The sequence below is a fragment of the Balaenoptera acutorostrata genome, chromosome 20, assembly GCF_949987535.1.
Source record: "Balaenoptera acutorostrata chromosome 20, mBalAcu1.1, whole genome shotgun sequence".
NCBI lineage: Eukaryota > Metazoa > Chordata > Mammalia > Artiodactyla > Balaenopteridae > Balaenoptera > Balaenoptera acutorostrata.
Genome location: NC_080083.1, coordinates 1,644,902 through 1,663,343, shown reverse-complemented (window position 1 = coordinate 1,663,343; position 18,442 = coordinate 1,644,902). Strand labels below are relative to the sequence as shown.

Sequence of the window (18,442 nt, the reverse complement as noted above, 5' to 3'; positions counted from 1 at the left end):
CCCGCTCTGGCCCCGGGCCTCCATGGGCAGAGGACTGCGGCTCTGGCGGCCGGGGCCTCCGCCCTCCTCTTTCTGCCGGTCTCTGAAGGAGGGGCTGGGGAGCCGGCACTGAGCCCAGGGCCAGCTTCTGCCTCCCAGTGACCAGCTTCCCGGTCCAGCTAAGTTCCTTCCTCGTTACTGAACTGCAGCGAAGAGCTTACTGGGTCTTCCTCAATGTGGCGACAACTCCCTGTGTTCCACCAGCCGTTTCCTGAGTCACCGATGACCCTCGGCCACCAAGGACACTCCCACGCAGAGCTGAGCCTTTTGAGCCTGTTCCCCAGGGAGACCCTCCAGGGCCCCCCCTCTCCCAGCTCACAGGCAGTAGAGGAAAGCAAGGCAAATTAGGAGAAAATAAGCTCAGATCACCCCAGGTAACACTGAAAGAGAAAAAAGCATAAATACATTGTGGAAAAGCCAAAGAGCTGCAAGATGTGAAGAGCCGAAAGTACCACCACAGCCAGGTGACCTTCAGGACGAGAGGGGGGTGTGACTTCATAACGGAGTGTGGGCCGTGGCCCAGCCCTGCCCGTCGCCCACCACCTGGCGGCCCTGGCGAAACCCCCAACTTGACTGCAGTGCAGACCCCCCATCTGATTTCAGTTCACAGAGGTACCGGGCGAGGACTGAGGCAGCAGCTGGGCGAACCCAGACCTCGGGCCGCTCTCCCTGCAAGACGGCCGGCCCAGCATCTCAGCACATCAGGGTCGCGAGCACAGCAAGACTGCAGGGACGGGACCTCTGAGCGACCGTGCTGCTGGCGGTCTCGGTGTAGACAGTCGGCTCTAAGCCGCTGTCAGGACAGTGGGCAGACAGGCACGCGGGCCGGGGTGAGACGGGCCCGACGGCTGCTGTGCGCTCTGCCAGGTACGATGACAGCCTGTCCTCACCGCCACGTCGATGGGGGAAGGGGAGATGCCAGAGCCTGTTTTAAATACTTCAGCGTAAAAGGAAGTGAGGGCCACCCCTCTTTTCCTGCCCCCACTCCTCTCCCCAGAGGAAACAGCTGTTGACATTTTCTTGCGATTCCACCCAGAAAACATAAACACGTGCTCTTTCCTGGCACGCACCCAGGGGGCCCGTCTACTCGCTGCTGTGCCTGGGCCCCACCCAGGCTGGTGTTTCGGCCCCGGGGGAGGGGGCGTCTGCGAGCATGGGCCCGGATCCAGGCCCTGCCGCTGCTCAACCCTCCACCTCGGCCTCGGCAGGACGTCCTCCACACCTGGGCTTCCTCACCTGCAGGACGGAGACAGAGTCCCCGCCGCCTCGGGCTGTCGTGAGGATCAGGCCAGTTCCTGTGGGAGCGCCTGGCACGTGACAGGTGTACCACACCTGGCGCCTCGCCGGACCCTCAGTCCAGGCGGGGTCCTGCCCCCCAACCCCCCGAAGGCCAGGGCTGAGGCCCGGAAGTGAGGGGGCTCGCCAGGGTGCCCCAGCCACGAGGGACGAAGGCTGACCTAAGGCCTTGCTCTGCATCATCAGTCCCTCCCACAGAGGAGGGAACCGGGGCCCAGAGAGGTCACAGGGCCACTCACAGCAGGAGAACTTAGAGCTAGTCTCAGAGCCCATGCCACGCCCTCCCAGAGCCCTGAGGTGCCCTGAGCACTCGGTCCTTGACACTCGCACACGCCACACCTGGCGCTTCTCCAGGCCCGAGGCCAGTCCCTGCTCTCCTGCAGCTTGTGTCCCAGTGAGCGGGGACAAGACACACACACACACAGGGGAGGTGGGCCGGGGTGGGGAGAGCCTGCCCTGTGCTCAGGTCTGACAGAGACACTGCAGAGGGGCCTGGGCGGCAGCCAGGACACCAGGCAGAAAGCAGGTGGGGGCTTCGTCTGGGTGCAGGGGGTGAGGCTGGCATAGGCAGAGCGCCCAGAGGGCCATGACAGAAGGGCCCTGGCGGTTCCGGGGGCTCTCGGAGGGCCTTCAGGAGGGTGCAAGCCGAGCAGCGATGCCACCTGACCGGTCCAGGGAGGATGGTGGGAGCTTGGGCCAGGATGGCGGCTGTGAAGGAGGTGAGAAGCGGCTGGTTTCTGGATGGGCTTAACTGAGATGCTATTACACCTGACAACGTTCCCGGACCATCCGGCCCGAGGTCACAAGAGAACATCTGGGGCCCGGCCTGGCCTGGAAGATGCCGACCCTCGGCAGCCCAAGCTCACCCTCCCGGCACGAGTGGCCTGTGCTGCCGCCCAAGCGGAGACTCTGCCCACAGGCAGCGTCCCCCTGACCGGGGGCTGGGGCACAGCTGGGCCCTGAAGCTGTGAAGCCCTGACCCCCGGCTTCGGAACGAGAGCTTATTTGGAAACAGGGCTGCTGCAGGTTCATTTGTTAACGGTTAAGCTGAGGTCACACTGGAGCCGGTGGGCCCGACATCCAACGTGACAGGTGTCCTTACAAGCAGAGAAGAGATGCAGGGGTTGGACACAAGCGGGGGGGGGGGGGGGCAGCAGCGAGGCCATGGGACACCAAGGAGGGCCACCACCAGCAGAAGCAGGGAAGCCACAAGGCAGGACGCTCCCCTGCGGGTTTCAGAGGGAACAGCCCTGCAGACACCCTGATTTGGGGCTTCCGGCCCCCAAAGCTGACGCGACCCATTTCTGGCGCTGAAGCCCCGGTGGGCGGCTCCCAGGTCAGGGCCTCTCCCAGCGTCAAGTCTCAGGCCCCGCCTCCCTGCACACACGCCTCCACTCCCCAGGGCGGCTCACCAGCCCCTACCCCGCACCTGGCACCTGCTCCGCTGGCCGCAGAGGGCCCTAGAGTCCTCCAGTTCCTTCCTGCCTTCAGACCACACTCCCCCTCCTGCCGCCCCCGCCCCGCCCTCAGGGAGGAAAGAGAGCCTGGGTCTCCCCGTGCACGCGCGGGGGCCCCAGCTCGCCCTCCCCAGCGGGACGCTCTGTGGGCAGGGGTTCTTCTTGGACGCCTAGAGCAGGGCAGGTGCCCTGCGGCCCCCAAGGCCCGTGTCCGCAGCCCGCAGAATGGGGACCTATGCCTTCTACACCCCAGACCCGCCTGTGGCCAGGAACCTCCCCACCCTGGCTTGTTCCAGGTTCATTTTCTAGTTTAGTTTCCAGCGAGCACAAAGCTGCGACTCCCAAGGGCACAGCTCACACACGCGTCACCACCACCCTGAGATACGGGGGCTGCCACCGCAGCCCACGGACGCGGAAGCCGAAGCCCAGGGAGGAAGGAGCCAGCGCGGGAGACAGTGGGGACGGACGGGGCGGGCGGAGCAGAGACAAAAGCTGCCCTGTCATCTGCTGGCAGGACTCAATGCCCATCCTCTGCCTGAGAGAAAAGAGTGAGTCTGTGCTGCTCTCTCTGGGTTGCAGGTGAAACCCTCTCCTTTACAAGATCACCAGCTGGCGAGGTGGAGAAGGGAGGGCTTGTCCAAAACAGGAAGGGATTGTTTCTCCTCGCCCTTTTCCCGGGGGTCCCCATGGTTCCTGGTGCTCTGTCTACACCCATGGGAAAGTCGACCTTCAGGGGGAGCACTGGGGCGAGGGCCGCACCCACAACTCCCCAGGCAGGCGTTCGGGACGGAGGAGAGGGCTTGGGACACCGGAACTTCAACAAAGACGTAACTTCTCTCTTATTAATTCAGTCATAAATAAACTGAGGTTAAATGCCTACATCAGTTTCTTAGGGTAATACAGACAGGAAGCTCACTTTTAAAATGAGTGTTTTGACGGAAATTTCCATCTATTAAACTAGAAATGATCTTTCAAAAAATTTCAGTACCCATTTTGGGCTCAGGGGCTATCACCTGAGCACGGTCAGCCCCCCGGCTGGCGGCACTGCCCCTGGGCCTGGTCCGATGGGGAAACATTTGCCAATTTCAAGAGACAGAATGATGTTCATACATTTTCCCCACTACTCTCACTTCTGGGAACTCTACATTGAAGACAATGAAGAATCCTCAGAAAAGCAGGCTTTCTGCCCAAAGACGCTTACCACGTGGTTATTTATGCCGTGAGAACCTGGAAACAACTGTGACTGGGGTGGGAATGGTGGGCGACTCCTTTGAGCAGCGGCTCCCTCAGGCACGGCAGCGTGTGCGGTGCCCGCATTAGCACAGGGGACACCCAAGAGCCCAGAAAGAGCACTGCCCCGTCCCCACTGTGTGGACGTCTAACCTACCCAAACTTTAACCTTTAAAGCCACACGGAAAATGCACGCAGGAAGTGACGTGAGAAAAATCAGGGACTGCAGTATTTCTCCTGGGAATCTGGTGGTAAGGAGTCAGCTAAGGGGTGACCTCTGGGCCACGCACCCCGTCCCACTGCACGCAGGGTTAGAACAGCCCCGGACCTGCCTGCCCGGCCCCCTCGGAGCGCTACACGTGTCGCACCGTGAAGGCGTCCGCCTCTCCCGAACCGGAAGCCCGCGGAGCGCCCGGCCTCAGCTGCCGACCGTGAGCCCCCCCGCCCAGCGCCGGCCCCGGCGCCCTCGGGCTTACGAAGTGAGCGAACGAACACACTCACCTTCTGAGAAATGTGCTTTGAAAAGGTCACGTGGGTATGAACGACACGTGTGTAACACTTCTCTACTGTCTGCACGGTAGGAAACATGAGATTCCTCCTGCTCTCGTGGAACACACTTCAGACCTGTGATCCAGATCTGTCCACACAGCTGCCTCCGGGGATGTGGGTCTTGATCTGGCCTTCGCTTCCTCATCAGAGTAATAAGAACCCACTGGCTTTGCTCGCAGACAGACGGCCGTGACAAAGCCGGACCACCCCCCATTCCCACAGGCCAGGCAGCTGGGGGGGGATGACGACATCATGATACAGAAAGCAGGGACGCAAAGCTGCATTTACAACACATCTGCAACCCTAGAAAAGAAAATGCTTAGAAAAAACGTCCAGAAGGACATACACCCACATGGGAACAACAGCTGCCTGTGTGACAAGATTACGGAGTGTGTCCGTCTTCTTTTTGCATTTTCTACACCATCTGGAATGGACGGGCATTACCTTTATAATGAAAAATCTAGCAGAGCTTCTTATTTGCCGCCCAAGCCACGCTTACCAGTTAGACCTGGAGAAGTGGGCCACGGGGGCACTGGCCCGACGGGCTGGTCACCACCCCGCCAGCTGGACCCCGCTCCCCACCAGCAGGCCACGGGAGGAGGCTCACCCCGCTGCAACAGCCATTTCGAGCCGCTGGAAGTCGGCGAGTCGCCTGCTGACCATGACTCTCTGAAAGGGCGTGGCCGCGGGTGGTCAGCGGAAGCGACGGGAGGAAGGGCCCGCACTGACCAGGCCCGGAGCCCCCCGGGAGCTTCGGCGCCACGCTGCCCGCGCCCGCCCCGAGGCTCCGACCTGTCAGATGTGTGCCGGGGCTCTGGGACACCTCAGGAGATTTAAAAGCTCCCGGGCAGTCAGCTGGAGCCAGTGGCTTAGGGAACAGAGAAAGGGCAGCTGGCAAAATCGGGAACAGCATTTTATTACCAAACAAAATCTAACAACTAGGAATCACACTGTTCTAAACTCAAAGTCTCAAGATACGGTACAACATTTCCACATTTCTGGAAAAGCCCACAAAGTGTATTCGCGAAAGGCTAACAGGGGCAGACACCAATGGAGATGAGCACGTCACATCAAACCACCACCAAGAAAAAGAGAATTCAGGTCGATTTAGCATTCGTTCGTTCACTGCTTACTGAGCACCTCGTGGGTCAGGCACTCGGCACTGAGCACAGGCTCCTGCTCCGTCAGTGCGAGGAGACAGAAGAGAAAAGAGAAAAGTACTCTGAAGACAAACACAGAATACGTGATATACAGAGATTATCCATAAATTATGTGGTCTACTTTCCAACACAAAGAAAACTTATTCTTAGACCTTCCCTCTTATTTTTATTTATACTATAATTTTAAATGCCCCCTTCCTTCAAGCTGGCCATTGGAATCTGGCCACCAAGCAGCCATGAATCAGACATGGCCCTGCTATGTAACTCTTACTGAGCCTGACTCAACCCCCCCTTTGCTTTTTTCACATCCACTACTGACAGTCTATAAAACGACAGTTTGTGTACCTACACTTTTACGAAGGATGCTTTAAAGACAAAGCGACAGATGTAGCTATTGCAGCCACACCTTCCATCTCCCCTGGCACACGGCAACATCAATCGCCTGACAACCCCCATCAGCAACTCTGACAGCTGTTTCAACCTCACCCTCTCTGACAACCAGAGGGCCCCCGTGGAGTAACCAGTGTTACACGAGGTGGACCACAAAACCGTAAAACTGCCAGGGCTCTGGGTTCAGATCCTGGCCTCACTGCTACGACCGAGTGGATCTGGGGGAGCAAGTCCACCTCAGTGTCCTCACCAACAAACCCCGCCCCGCCGCCTCCTACAGGAAGTGAACGGGGACCGCCAGCCTCCGGCTGTTGCAGGCACTGCAGCCCCGAGCAGCCCAGCCACGCGGAGGCCTTGCCACGGCACATTCAGGCCCCGCTGGGGGCCCAAGCCCAGGAGGCAAGAACGAACACCTTTGACATTTGCCTCCTGGACAGACGTGTCACTAAAACTGCCACCTCTGAGGGTCTGCTGGCGCTACCAACCAGCCTCTTGATTCGATTTCCCACCTGAAGACGTGACAGTCAGCGCCGGCCTCTGCTGGACACTCGCTGCCACCGAAGATCAGGGCTCCCGCGACGTGCAGAACACACCAGCTCCGGCGAGACGGGCTCCCGAGTGAGTCCCGTCTCCCGCCAAATTCCTCGCCCAGCCCCTTTGGGAGCAATCAGCCGACATGGGGCCCAAAGCCGGGTGGAAGGCCCCGGAGGTCCGGGCACACTCCCCGCCAGCTGGCTGGCCCTGCCTTCCCGATTCCGGGGACCACTGGCCGGCAGTCACCACCTCTCAGCCCTGGGCGCACCCACCTCATTCCTTTAAAGTGTGCCCAGGCCTCCTCCGCCCCATCAGGTCCAGCACCGTCATCTCCCACCTGGGGAAAGGCAGGGGTCTCCCACCAGCCTCCCTGGGCCCGCCTGGCCCCCCACACAGCCAGAGGGTCCTCGTGAGCCTTCTCACCCTTCAGCAGGATCCAATCCCTCCTCGGTTCCAAACCCTGCCCTGCTCCCAGCTAACTGAGTAAAAGTCAAAGGGCTTTCGATGACCCGGAGGCCCTCCACCCATCTACCAACGGGGCCACTCCCCGTCCCTCGGGCCCAGCCTTGCCCACCGGTCCAGCCCTCCGCCCTCCACCTGCCTGGGATGCCCTTCCAGACCTTCCACAGCCCAGCCCTCCTCCCTCCAGTCCCGGCTTGTTGTGGGCCTTCCCAGCACTCGGACCACCCTCCCCACTCCTCACACGCTGGGCGGTGTTGGGTTTGGGGTTTCCAGAGCCTTCATGGTGCAGCGTGCAGTACAATGCCGACCATTCACTGCCTCTCTCCCCGTTAGTGGGATGGGGGCACACGACAGAGGCACACGGTGGGAGCTCAAAACGAGGGACTGTGGGCGCCCAAGGCCGGCAGCAGCACGGCTAACCCGGCAGGGGGACCCGTCTGTGCGTCCAGGGCTCTGCGCCGGACCCTGCGGGGACCCCTGGGACGGACGGGCGCTCTCTGTGAGCCGGGATCAGGGCGTCATTTCTAAGAGGGGGGTGGGTAAGAGCACGGAAAGCAATCTGAAAGCGGGCACTGAACTGCAGCCATGCGCTGCAGAGGAAGGAAAGAACTCTGCAGCTGTGCGCGGGAGACCGGAAGGAGTGAGGAGGCCCGGAGAGGAGCCGACGGGCGCAGCTCATGACAGGAAGCCCTCCTCAAACACGATCACGGTGGGCAGAGCAGCAGCCGAGGCCAAGAGTCAGCACCGCGCCCACCAGGCCTCCCCTGCGGGGCCTGGGGTCCAACTTGGGCCCCTCACGAAAGTCTGCCCTGAATCACAGCCCGCACTTCACGAGACCAGTTTCCGACAGCCAGGTCAGTGGGACTCCTCGTGCTGGATTCCAAGCCAGTGTGTTCAAAGCAGACCCACCGTGTGCCCACGTCAAGCCCGCACCTTATGCGTGGCACTCAGCTGAGGGCTCAGCAAAGAGTCACGGGACAGCCCCGGCAGCCCCGCAATGCGGAGGGTGTGAGATACCGAGAGGAAAGCACTCAAAAGGGTGACACTGCGTAGCACGTGTTTGCCTAAAACTCATCCAGGGTTTGAGAAACTGTCTAAAAACAGCCTCGCTCACCCGTTTTACCCTTAGTTTCTCCAGAGCTGAAGGAAAAGAGAACTCCGTGTGGGCTGCGGGCGGAGCAACTTGCCGGACGTGCGTATGCGAGGGCGCTGAGTGGGGGACCCACGGGCCCAGGTGCGGGGCGGCCCGGGCCTGGGCTTCACGTGCAAGCGTCCCAGGAGAGCTGGGGGCCAGGGGGACACAAACAGACCCCCCAGTTACTCAACGGGTAGGCCCCGGGGGCACTGGGAACCTGGGGCGCACCAGTGGGCCTTCCGGGGAGCCTGTGAAACACGCCTCCCGACACTGCAAAGCTGGTCCTCCCTGCTGAGTCCAGTACAGACCGTGAGGGGAGCACAGGCGCGAAGGAAACATCCCAGAGCTCAACAAGGCGATCACACGGGCACCTGGGGCGGGGGGCGGGGTGGCGATGTGTGTGAGGCACGATGAGCGGAACCGTTTTCAGGTCGTCGGGGAGCGGCACAGAGGCGCTTCGCTGGCGCTCCTTCCAGTAAGAGCAGAAGAGAAGGGAAGACTTTCTTCTCTGAGGCAGGGCCCCTGGGGACTGAAGGCAGATCAGACTGAGAGCACTTCCTCGTGGGCAACCCTGAGAACTCTTTTCAGTTTAACCTGCCCCAGCTGGAGACTGTCCAGGATACACCATTAATCAATCCAAAGAGAAGCCTCATTTTCGTTACCCATTGAGTTAGGGACCTTCAAACACCGTGACCTAGAATCGCAGCACAGCTAACTCTGTTCCCCACAGTCACGGGGATCTCAGGAAGGACGGCAGTTCGCTGAGAAGCAAAAGCCATCCCATCCCATTTTCAGGTCCTCCACCTGGCACGTGTCCCCGCACTGCAGAGATGGCTCCCGGCCACCGGCGCCGAGGCCCGGCTGTGCCTGGCGGGGCGAGGCTGGGACCACACACTGCGGCCAGGCGGCCCGGTCTTCCCCACGCCCGGGTCTGCGGCCAGCATGACCCCCTCCAATTCCTCAGGGAGCGGGACACAGGGAGCGCCCAGCAGTCCCCCAGGCCTTAGGTGAACAGCGGCCCCCCGAGGCCCTGGCAGGACTCCGGGCGGGCGAGGGGCAAGGGAGTGCGGGGCCGGGCTCTGGGGAGAGGGGAGGACACGGGGCCTCGAGAGGCGGGGGGAGCACCGGGGGCACTGAGCGACGGCGAGCGCACACAGCCGCAGGCCAGGCCACCGGGCCCAAGCGAGGCAGGGCTGGCCCGGGCGCCAGCGCAGCAGGAGGGCAGCCCCGGGACGGGCGGGCAGGGCAGGAAGGGCGGGCGCTGGCTCAGCAGCAGCGGCTCCTTGCTCTGACCCAGCGGGGCCCCTGTGCGGTGCTGGGGACACAGCAAGGCCTCCGGTGCTGTGGGGCCGGGAAACACACACACAGTGAGTGACAGGCTGTTAGAGGGACAGGCAGCGGCAGAGGCCGGGCCCCGCGAATGGACCCTGAACACGCAGCTCGAGCTCAGGGTCTCAGGGGATGAGCCGGGACCACAGCAGCGCCGGGCAGGGCGGGGGAGGCCAAGGCCGGCAGGACCGGACCCGAGGCCCCACCCACTCCTCCCTGCCCCGGAACAGCCTCGGACCGATGGACGGGCCACCGCCTCACCTAGACGACAATGACCGCAAAAGGCAGGCCAGAGGAGCAGCCCCCAGCGCCCATACGCGGCCACTTCCCCAAGAGGAGGGCAGGGGCCCGGGACCCAGCCCACCTGCAGGGGCCTTTCTCGGGTGGAGAGGGGCTCCCTGAGGGAAACACACAACTTCGCTTCTTAAGGGCAATCTTCCTTTTATGGTGCAACCTAGCGCAGGGGCAGCCCCTAGAGCCCCTGGGGTGGAGGTTCCATTTCTTTCAAGGGGTTTCACGAAGGTCACAGACTTTGCCTCAGCAGAGCTGTTCAGCTAAGTGGGAAAACGACAGGAACTGCAAGTGGGACAAGAAACGCGGACCCCTCTGAGCTCGACAATCCCTGAGAATTCTCAGAGGCGGGCAGTCTGACCTTACTATGCCAATCTCCTATTTGCCACTTCTCAAAATGCTACTGAAACCTGCTGAACTAGGCAAGGTCGACAGCGCTTTGTCAAACTGCAAACAACTGCCTTAGAAAATAAAAAAGTTTTATGCTGACAGTGTTACTTATTCCAAAAACAAAGGGTACGGTGACCTGCACTTTTGTTTTCACAGCCGGAAGAGACAGTTTCTGCACCCCCCAGCCCGCAGGCCGCCAGGACCCCCGCCTCGCCACCACACTGCGAAAGCAGAGAGGCACCATTCCAGGGACCAGGTCGGCGAATGACAAGGATGCCAGCGCGGCTTCCGGACCAGCTTCCGTCAGGCCCTGAACCCCACTTCTATTTTCTGAGGTCTCTTCCAAACGCTGGGCAAAGACCCAGAGTCATCGACATGCAAAACGAGAGAACAGAGCAGCCCCAGCCAGCACGGACCCAGGACCCAGCCGTGCGACCGAAGCACTCTGGACCACAGGCGGGGAAGGCCTCGCCCACGCCGGCTACTGCAGAGGCTTCTGCCCTCTCCCTCGACAAGTGAGGCAGACACACGCCATCGCGCCCCAAGATGCTCAAGCAGAACAGACACTGAGCCAGTCGGGGGACCCACAGCCCAGTCATTAGAAAGACACTGCATATGAGATGAAAGAAAGCAGATTATCCAGAACAGCCAACCCCCACTGCCAGGCAGCAGGAGCAGGCCAGGCCCTTCGCTGCAGACCCGCCCCAGGAGGAAGCAGGCGACTCGGCCTCCACACCCGCCTTCCCCACCCGCCCCCCTCGCCCCGGGCCAGCCCTGCCCACGCATCCAGAGGGTCTCAGGACCCCCGAGCCAGAGCGGCCCGGGGGCCAAAAGCGCCTCTGGGACCATAACCCCAGGTGGACTGAGGGCGCTGCCGTCGGCTGCCAGCAGCGAGAACGCAGCGAGCACGGAGGGGCCGCGAGCTCCGGCTCAGCCCCAGTGCCCAGCGCTCGGCCACTACTCACAGCCGTGGTAGGAGGCCGGCGACCCCCCGGCCTTGCCGTGCTCCTGCTCCGAGTAGCTGGTGGAGAGGTTGGGCTGGCTGGAGCCCCGGCCGAAGGTGAGCTGGCTGCTGCCCACGCCGGTGGCCACCTGGGCCAGGCGCTCCTTGGTCTTGAGCGCCTGGGCCCGCTCGGCCTTCAGCCGCTCCTCGTCCTTCAGCAGGGCCACCAGCTGCTTGGCCTTCTCGCGCACGTTGACGCCCTGGTCCTTGCCGTCGCGGTCGACGTACTGGAAGTCCTTCAGGGTCTGGATGGCGAAGATGTTCTCGCGGCACTGCTGGGCCACGCGCTCCGAGCCCGTCTTGATGAGGTAGTCGAGCAGCGTCAGCGCCTTGTACACGTGCCGCCAGTTCTTGCCGTGGTCGTTGAGCCGCCTCCACACCATGCTCATGATCTCCGAGAAGGCCACCACGTTGTAGGTCAGGTCTGCGACCTCCGTCATCAGGGAGCTGGACGGGCCCCACGGGTCGTTGGAGGTGGCTTCCCGGACCTTTATTTCGGCTTCCGAGTAATTGTTCACGATGTTTTTCATCTGCCGTCTGATAGAAGAAGTCGTCATCTTTACTTTCTCTGCGACAAATGTAAAGCCCTTCAAAGAGAGAAGCTTCCCTGTCCCAGGCAGGTTCGCACCCCGTGAAGATTCAGTCTCCGTAATGGGTCTGGAGCAGGGTCCCTGATGGTCATTTCCTCTGTTGGAGCCTCAGGTCCGAGAAGCTGGAAGCCATGACCTAGAGAAAGAAGACAAACGTTACTGTGCACGAGCCCCCCACCCCCGGGACGGCAAGCATCTTGCAAACAGCAGGCACTGGTCAGCCGGGGCGGTGAGTGGACGCCCTCCAGCCCCCAAGGACAGAAGAGATGCCATCTTCCCTTCAAAACTAAGATAAGATCAATATTACAAGTTAAAAACCAATAAAGTTTGGGACTTCCCTGGTGGCGCAGTGGTTAAGAATCCGCCTGCCAATGCAGGGGACACGGGTTAGAGCCCTGGTCCGGGAAGATCCCACATGCCGCAGAGCAACTAAGCCCGTGTGCCACAACTACTGAGCCTGCGCTCTAGAGCCCGCGAGCCACAACTACTGAGCCCGTGAGCCACAACTACTGAGCCTTTGTGCCACAACTACTGAAGCCCACACGCCTCAATGAAGAGTAGCCCCTGCTCGCTGCAACTAGAGAAAGCCCACATGCAACGAAGACTCGACGCAGCAAAAATAAATAAATTTAAAAAATGGTTAACTTTAAAAAAAAAAAAAAAAAAAAGGAATAGAGTTTAAACTCAAGTTTAAGCCTCTGGAAGGAAAGCAGTAACACTAACTACTGTTGTATTTTCAAAACACTTCCACTGGATCGGCTCTGCTGCGATTGTGTTTTTTTTAATAAATTTATTTATTTATTTAATTTTATTTATTTTTGGCTGCGTTGGGTCTTCGTTGCCGCGCGCGGGCTTTCTCTAGTTGTGGAGAGTGTGGGCTACTCTTCATTGCAGTGCGTGGGCTTCTCATTGCGGTGGCTTCTCATGAAAGTCCCCGATTGTATTTTGATTGTATTTTTTTTTCACCGCCGGGCAAAAGCCAGCTAGAACTATCTAATGCTTGTCTACACCGGCTTGGGCACCACGCTTCTAACTGCGGGGGATTCTCCGTGACCACCTCTTCTGACTTCTTATAAAGTCTCCCAACTCCCCTTCTAGAGCAGGGCTCAGGCCCTCCACTGGGCTTTCAAAAGCCTCTGGCATCTGGCCCAAGCTGTGCAGTACTACCTTACAAATAATCTGGTTCTACCCCAATTTCCTCACTTCACAGAGGAGAAAACTGAGGGTTACACATGAACAGGTCCACCCAGCCCTTCGCCACAAACACATCTCCCCAGGGAAGAAACTTCTGTGGAGCTGGAGTGAGGGCCACGCCTCTGACCACGGGCTCTGGCCCAGAGTGTGGGGATCCCACCTGGCTTGGTCACCAGTGAGCACCCAGCACTGTGCCTGACGTGGATAATAAACACTGCTGATAGATTTATGAAACAGGTTAGAAACAGTGTCCCTTCCCTCAGGAAGGCGCAGTCTGGCGGGGGCCAGAGGATGCAAATCCAGAACAACTCAGCTGGCTGCTGGGGGCCACAAAGGCAGGCACGGAAAGCACTTTCTGCAGAAACAACCTTCAGGGAGGTCTTCAAAGGGGGAGACTTCTGGGAGGCGGAAGGGGAGTGGCTGCTAGGTGATTCCTCTCCTGGAGAAGGAGGAGACAGCCCAGAGCCCACAGGGGCCGCCAAGGACAGAGCAGTGCAGCCAGGCCTGGGGACAAAGCCAGCAGCTGCCCCACACTCCACCCCACCCCAGCTGCCTCTGGGCCTCTGGCCTGGGAAGGAGCTGGGTGGCCTCGGGCCCGGCTGTCCACAAAAAGCCTTCCAGGTAAGGATCATTCCGGCCCTGGTGCAGACGGGGAGCCCGGGCCCCCAGGGAGGACCCGCCGCCTCGCCGCGGCCCCTACGCTGGGCTGCTCCTGAAAGAGGGACGACGGACGGCCCGCCCCCCGGCCCCATCCACAGCCTCAGAAGTGAGGGAACAGAGTGTCAGGAGGGGAAGCCGCAGGAAACGCCCACTCCGCACAGGGAGCCAGCGGACGGGGGGGCACAGAAGCCCACCCTAGTGACAGTCGCACACGTGGCCCTCAGCAGGCCAGGAGGGCTGCTTCCTTCTGAAGCCACAGAGCGCACGGGCTTCCGCGTGGGTGGGCACAGCCTGCCCCCTCCCTGACCGACCAGCTCTCACAAGCCCTCTACCGTGTGTCCCAGGACCAGGGCCAGGCGCTCTGATGGGGACCTGCGTGCGTGATGTGACCAGGCTGGCCGTCCACGCCGGCGAGAGAGGACGGGCCTCCAAGGGGAAGGGCTCCGGCGTCCCAGGGCCAACGCTCACCAGCGTCACCAGTCACACCCGAGGTCCCCAGGGCCCGCGCCCACCCGGCACTTGGTCTGTCACCCACTGGGGGCTCGGCAGGCACGAGCGCCCTGCTCCTCGGAGAAGCAGGTGGGCTGGATGGACCCCGGCCACCTTCCTCCAGGTCAGGAGGCACTCCGAGGAAGCACGAGAGCAACGGTCCTGGGAAAGAGGCCTCAAATGGTTAAAGATGTAATGAAAAGAAACCACTTCCTGGGGGAGAGATGCTGCGTCGGGCTCTGCCGCCCGTCCTCTAGGCCGGTGCCCTCCCGGGGGAGGCCGCGAGGCCCGGCCAGGGCACCCCCCGAGCCTCCCAGGCCTTTGGTGGCAGAGAAAAGGCAGCCGTTCTCGCGAGCGAGGGCTGGGTGCCTCCGCCCTCCCGGACCCAGGCTGGGAAAGGAACCCGGACAGCTGAGAAACAGGGGCTACAGCCCAACTTGCAAGGACACCTGGTAGCAGTCTCTCTGAAATACTTCGGCTTTGAGAGGGGAAAAGCTAATGAAATACTTGTTACAGTTAGAGAAAGCACAGGAATGTACTGCGAGCAGCTGCGTGCTGCTTTCCTAAAGCTACAGAAAGGGCGAGATGGGGGTAAGCAACTCCCGAAGGGGAAGGGGCCCCAAAGGTGCCTCCGAGGAACCACCCTCAGGGCCCACCTGCTCCGCACCTGCCTCACCTGAGACCGCAGGTGAGTCTCTGGCGCTGTGAGGGGCCTCCTGGGCCCTCAACGGAGGAGGCGGGCACTGTGGGTCCATCCCACTCGCCCCGCAGACCTCAGACCTCGTTTTCCCATTTTAAAACCACCCCCTTAACCCCAGGATGGACTGTGAAGGCCCAGACACCTTCCTGCCAGCAAACACCCGCCGCGGCTCCCCTCAAAGCCGCGACACTCCCCAAGCGCACACCCAGACCTGAGCTCCGGGCTGTCCTCGCTCTTGTCTGAATAGCTTGCAGGCTCCACTGTCCGAACCTTCCTCCTCGATTCGCCTTCCGCTTCCAGCTTGCTGAGCCCGCACAGCGGCAAGCAGGGGCCAAGGATGGAGCCGGGGCAGGACAGGACACTGCCCGAACCCGCGGGCCACCTGTGCCCGAAGCCCCTCACCCTGCACTTCACAGCCGCTGGAGCCCCCGCGGCCACGTGTCACCTGCAGCCGGTGCGCTCCGTCCTGGGCAACAGCCGAAGAGCGCGCTCAGGGCCTCCAGGACAGGCGCGGGGACTCCAACCAGGCCCCCAGCCACAGCTGACCCGCAGCCCAGGCCGACTGCGGAGCCGCGTCCCTTCGTCCTTGACACGCAGGCATCCCAGCCGAACTCCCGGATCATCACTCTTTTTCGAGAGCAGCTCGTAATGGTGACCATAAAGTAACCGCGGGATCACATTTGCCGAGGACAGGCTAGGGCAGAAAAAATTCTGGCATATCTGAAAACACAACCAGAATTCGACCGACAGTGGAGACTAGAAATAGACGGAATAAAACAGCAAATAGAACAAAACTAAAAAAAACAAACAAAAAATTCCAAGGCTGGAGTGATGCCCCTGGGGGCAAGAAGAATTCCATAAAAACATGCTCCGAGGGCCTGCAGAGCGGGGTGGGGAAATTCCTTCCAAATCTGGAGTCCCCGACCCCGACCGTGGGAGGGAGAAGCTCTCCGTGGTCCCGCAGCCCAGGTGGGTCCCTGGTCAAAGCCCACGTGTGCCTCGGCTATCGTGCTTCTGTGATGGGGCATGGCTGGCCAGGCGCGGAGAAGATGCAGTCGTTCGGGGTTTCCACCAAACCCCCATGGAGATTCTGGGGGCTTTTCAGGGATCAGGGATCATTATCAGGGACCAGGACCAGCTATGAGGGAAAGGCGGCAAACGCCTCTCGCCTCCCCAGACCTAACAGTCGCGGGCCAGGCCAGTCACAAGCAGTAGATCCCACTGAATGAACGTACCCCAGACGGCAGCTCACACGATCTGCATCTGGCAGCCTCCTGCAACTTTCTCAAGGCAGGTGACAGCCTTCACACCCACGGGGTGGGGGGAGCGGAGGGCCAGCCAGAAAAGGAAATGTCCTCCTCACTCACTGAACACGGCATCCATATCCCAACGACGCCTCGTTGGGTAGAGAAATCAAATTTTATATCTCTATCCCAAAAGTGGGCTTAAAGAAAACTTTGCATTCATATACTGAAAGAATTGCAAAAAACGAACACGAGACTTAACTTCTAGATGATAAAGCAGGTACAGTGAAACCGCCCACACGGGAAGAGCCCCGGGGTGCCAGTTAACTGGCTGTAGTGGGGTCTGACGGCACTGCCCGCATGCTGGATGACCCCTGCCCCCTCTAACCACCCCCTCAAAGAGCCACCTGGGGGCTTCTCCCAAGACACGACAGTCGTGGAACGAGCACAGGAAAATTCAATGTCAGACATCCTCCTATGACTTTACCTGTTCTTGATTTTTCTAAAAGTAGAAATCAGTACTGAAAACACACATGAGGAATTTCGTTTTTCTTTACCAATGCGGCCAATCGTTCAGTCTCTGGGAAGAGCAGCCCTGGGTGCAGATTACACAGGTGTTGAAACGTGGTCATTTTAAAAGATGATGTGAAGCAAGGACCAGGGTCGGGAGACATGGTTCTGGCCATCCGACAGCGCAGTCACTTAGAAATGGGGGTGTGACAAGCTGCACCTCCCTCCCAGGGTCGAGGATCAAACACCCTGACGGCTGGGCCAAGCGGATGCACAAACATGCCGCAGAGGACAAAGAATTCCGTAACGCTCCCTCACCTCTGCCACTCCTCAGAGCAGTTTTGCAAATGATCAACCACGGACAACATTCTTAAAAAACCCAGCCAGCGTGTCTCCTTCCTGACTGTCCTCTGTGGTTTGTCTGTGAGAACTGCTGAGAGCAATAAGTCTTCAGGAAATGCCAAAATCGGGCACCGTGCCCCCCAGTTCAAAGCAACTGCTGTAATGCCAGATGGTCAGTTCAAAGATATCAGCCTATCTGACTACAAAGGAAAATATGTTGTGTTCTTCTTTTACCCTCTTGACTTCACCTTTGTGTGCCCCACGGAGATCACTGCTTTCAGTGATGGGGCAGAGGAACTTAAGAAACTCAACTGCCAAGTGATTGGTGCTTCTGTGGATTCGCACTTCTGTCACCTGGCATGGATCAACACACCCCAGAAACAAGGAGGACTGGGACCCAAGAACATTCCCTTGATATCAGACCCCAAGCGCGTCATTGCTCAGGACCATGGGGTCTTAAAGGCCGATGAAGGCATCTCATTCAGGGGCCTTTTTATTATTGATGATAAAGGTATCCTTCGACAGATCACCATAAATGACCTTCCTGTTGGCCATTCTGTGGATGAGACACTGAGACTAGTTCAGGCCTTCCAGTCTACTGACAAACATGGGGAAGTGTGCCCAGCTGGCTGGAAGCCTGGCAGCGATACCATCAAGCCTGATGTCCAGAAGAGCCAAGAATGTTTCTCTAAGCAGAAGTGAGCGCTGGGCCATTTTAGGGCCAGGCTGCAGTAGGTGGCCATGAGAACAAAACCTCTTCTGTACCACTGTCATGCTTCAAACACAAGACCTTACACTCAGCCCAGATGTGCTGTGGGACAGGACAGGCCTTTCCAGCAGGGGTTGGGGAGGCCAGCCTTGCTTCGTCTGGAGGGAATGGCCTGAGCAGTATTATGGGGCAGGCAAACTGATGTATATAGTAGTAGGGTATCACTTTTGGTCTTTTGTAGTTTTACTAAACTTGAGCCGAGGAGGAAAAAAAAAAAAAAACCCAGGCCAGAAAGCAATCAGCGTGGAGCTGTAGAGCACACAGAAGCAGGAGCCGGGCGAGCGGGGACCAGGCCAGGCCCAGCCTCCCGCTCCTCAAGTGACGGGGCAGGCCAGACCAGACGACCTGCCCAAGCCTCCCGTCCCCAGGCCCTTTCCGACAAGTGGCTCAATTCCCTGCCGTCTCCGTGGTGTCACGGGCAGCCCCTGCCCCAGGTCAGCCACAGAGAGGCTGGAATTCCGGCAAGAAGCCTAGCGGTGGATGTTTCTTTGGCCTGTGCGGCTTCCCGGGGGCCGTGGAGTATGAAGAGCAGCCCTCACAACACGGCCCCCCCCCAAGGAAGGCAGCTGGCACACGTGTGACCCCCGGGCCAGACTCTCCATTCTAACATGCTGTGACTCTGCTACCAGAAATGCCCACTAACAGTAGGTGGCAATGCCACCCAGAGACTGGGGGGGGG

General features: G+C 59.9%; 1 protein-coding gene across 5 annotated transcripts in view; it reads right to left on the bottom strand.

The window, feature by feature from the left end:
- The window catches only part of EPN2 (epsin 2), an 83,010-nt gene that overhangs the window by 23,144 nt on the left and 41,424 nt on the right, over nucleotides 1–18,442 (bottom strand). For 4 of the 5 annotated variants that reach the window (XM_057535276.1, XM_057535274.1, XM_057535273.1 and 1 more), the window contains exon 2: nucleotides 11,228–11,991. In XM_057535276.1, the coding sequence (XP_057391259.1) occupies nucleotides 11,228–11,822 (595 nt within the window). In that variant the 5' untranslated portion in view covers nucleotides 11,823–11,991. Of the gene's footprint in view, nucleotides 1–11,227; nucleotides 11,992–15,109; nucleotides 15,271–18,442 lie in introns of those variants that run through there. The other variant, XM_057535275.1, reaches the window with a different exon arrangement.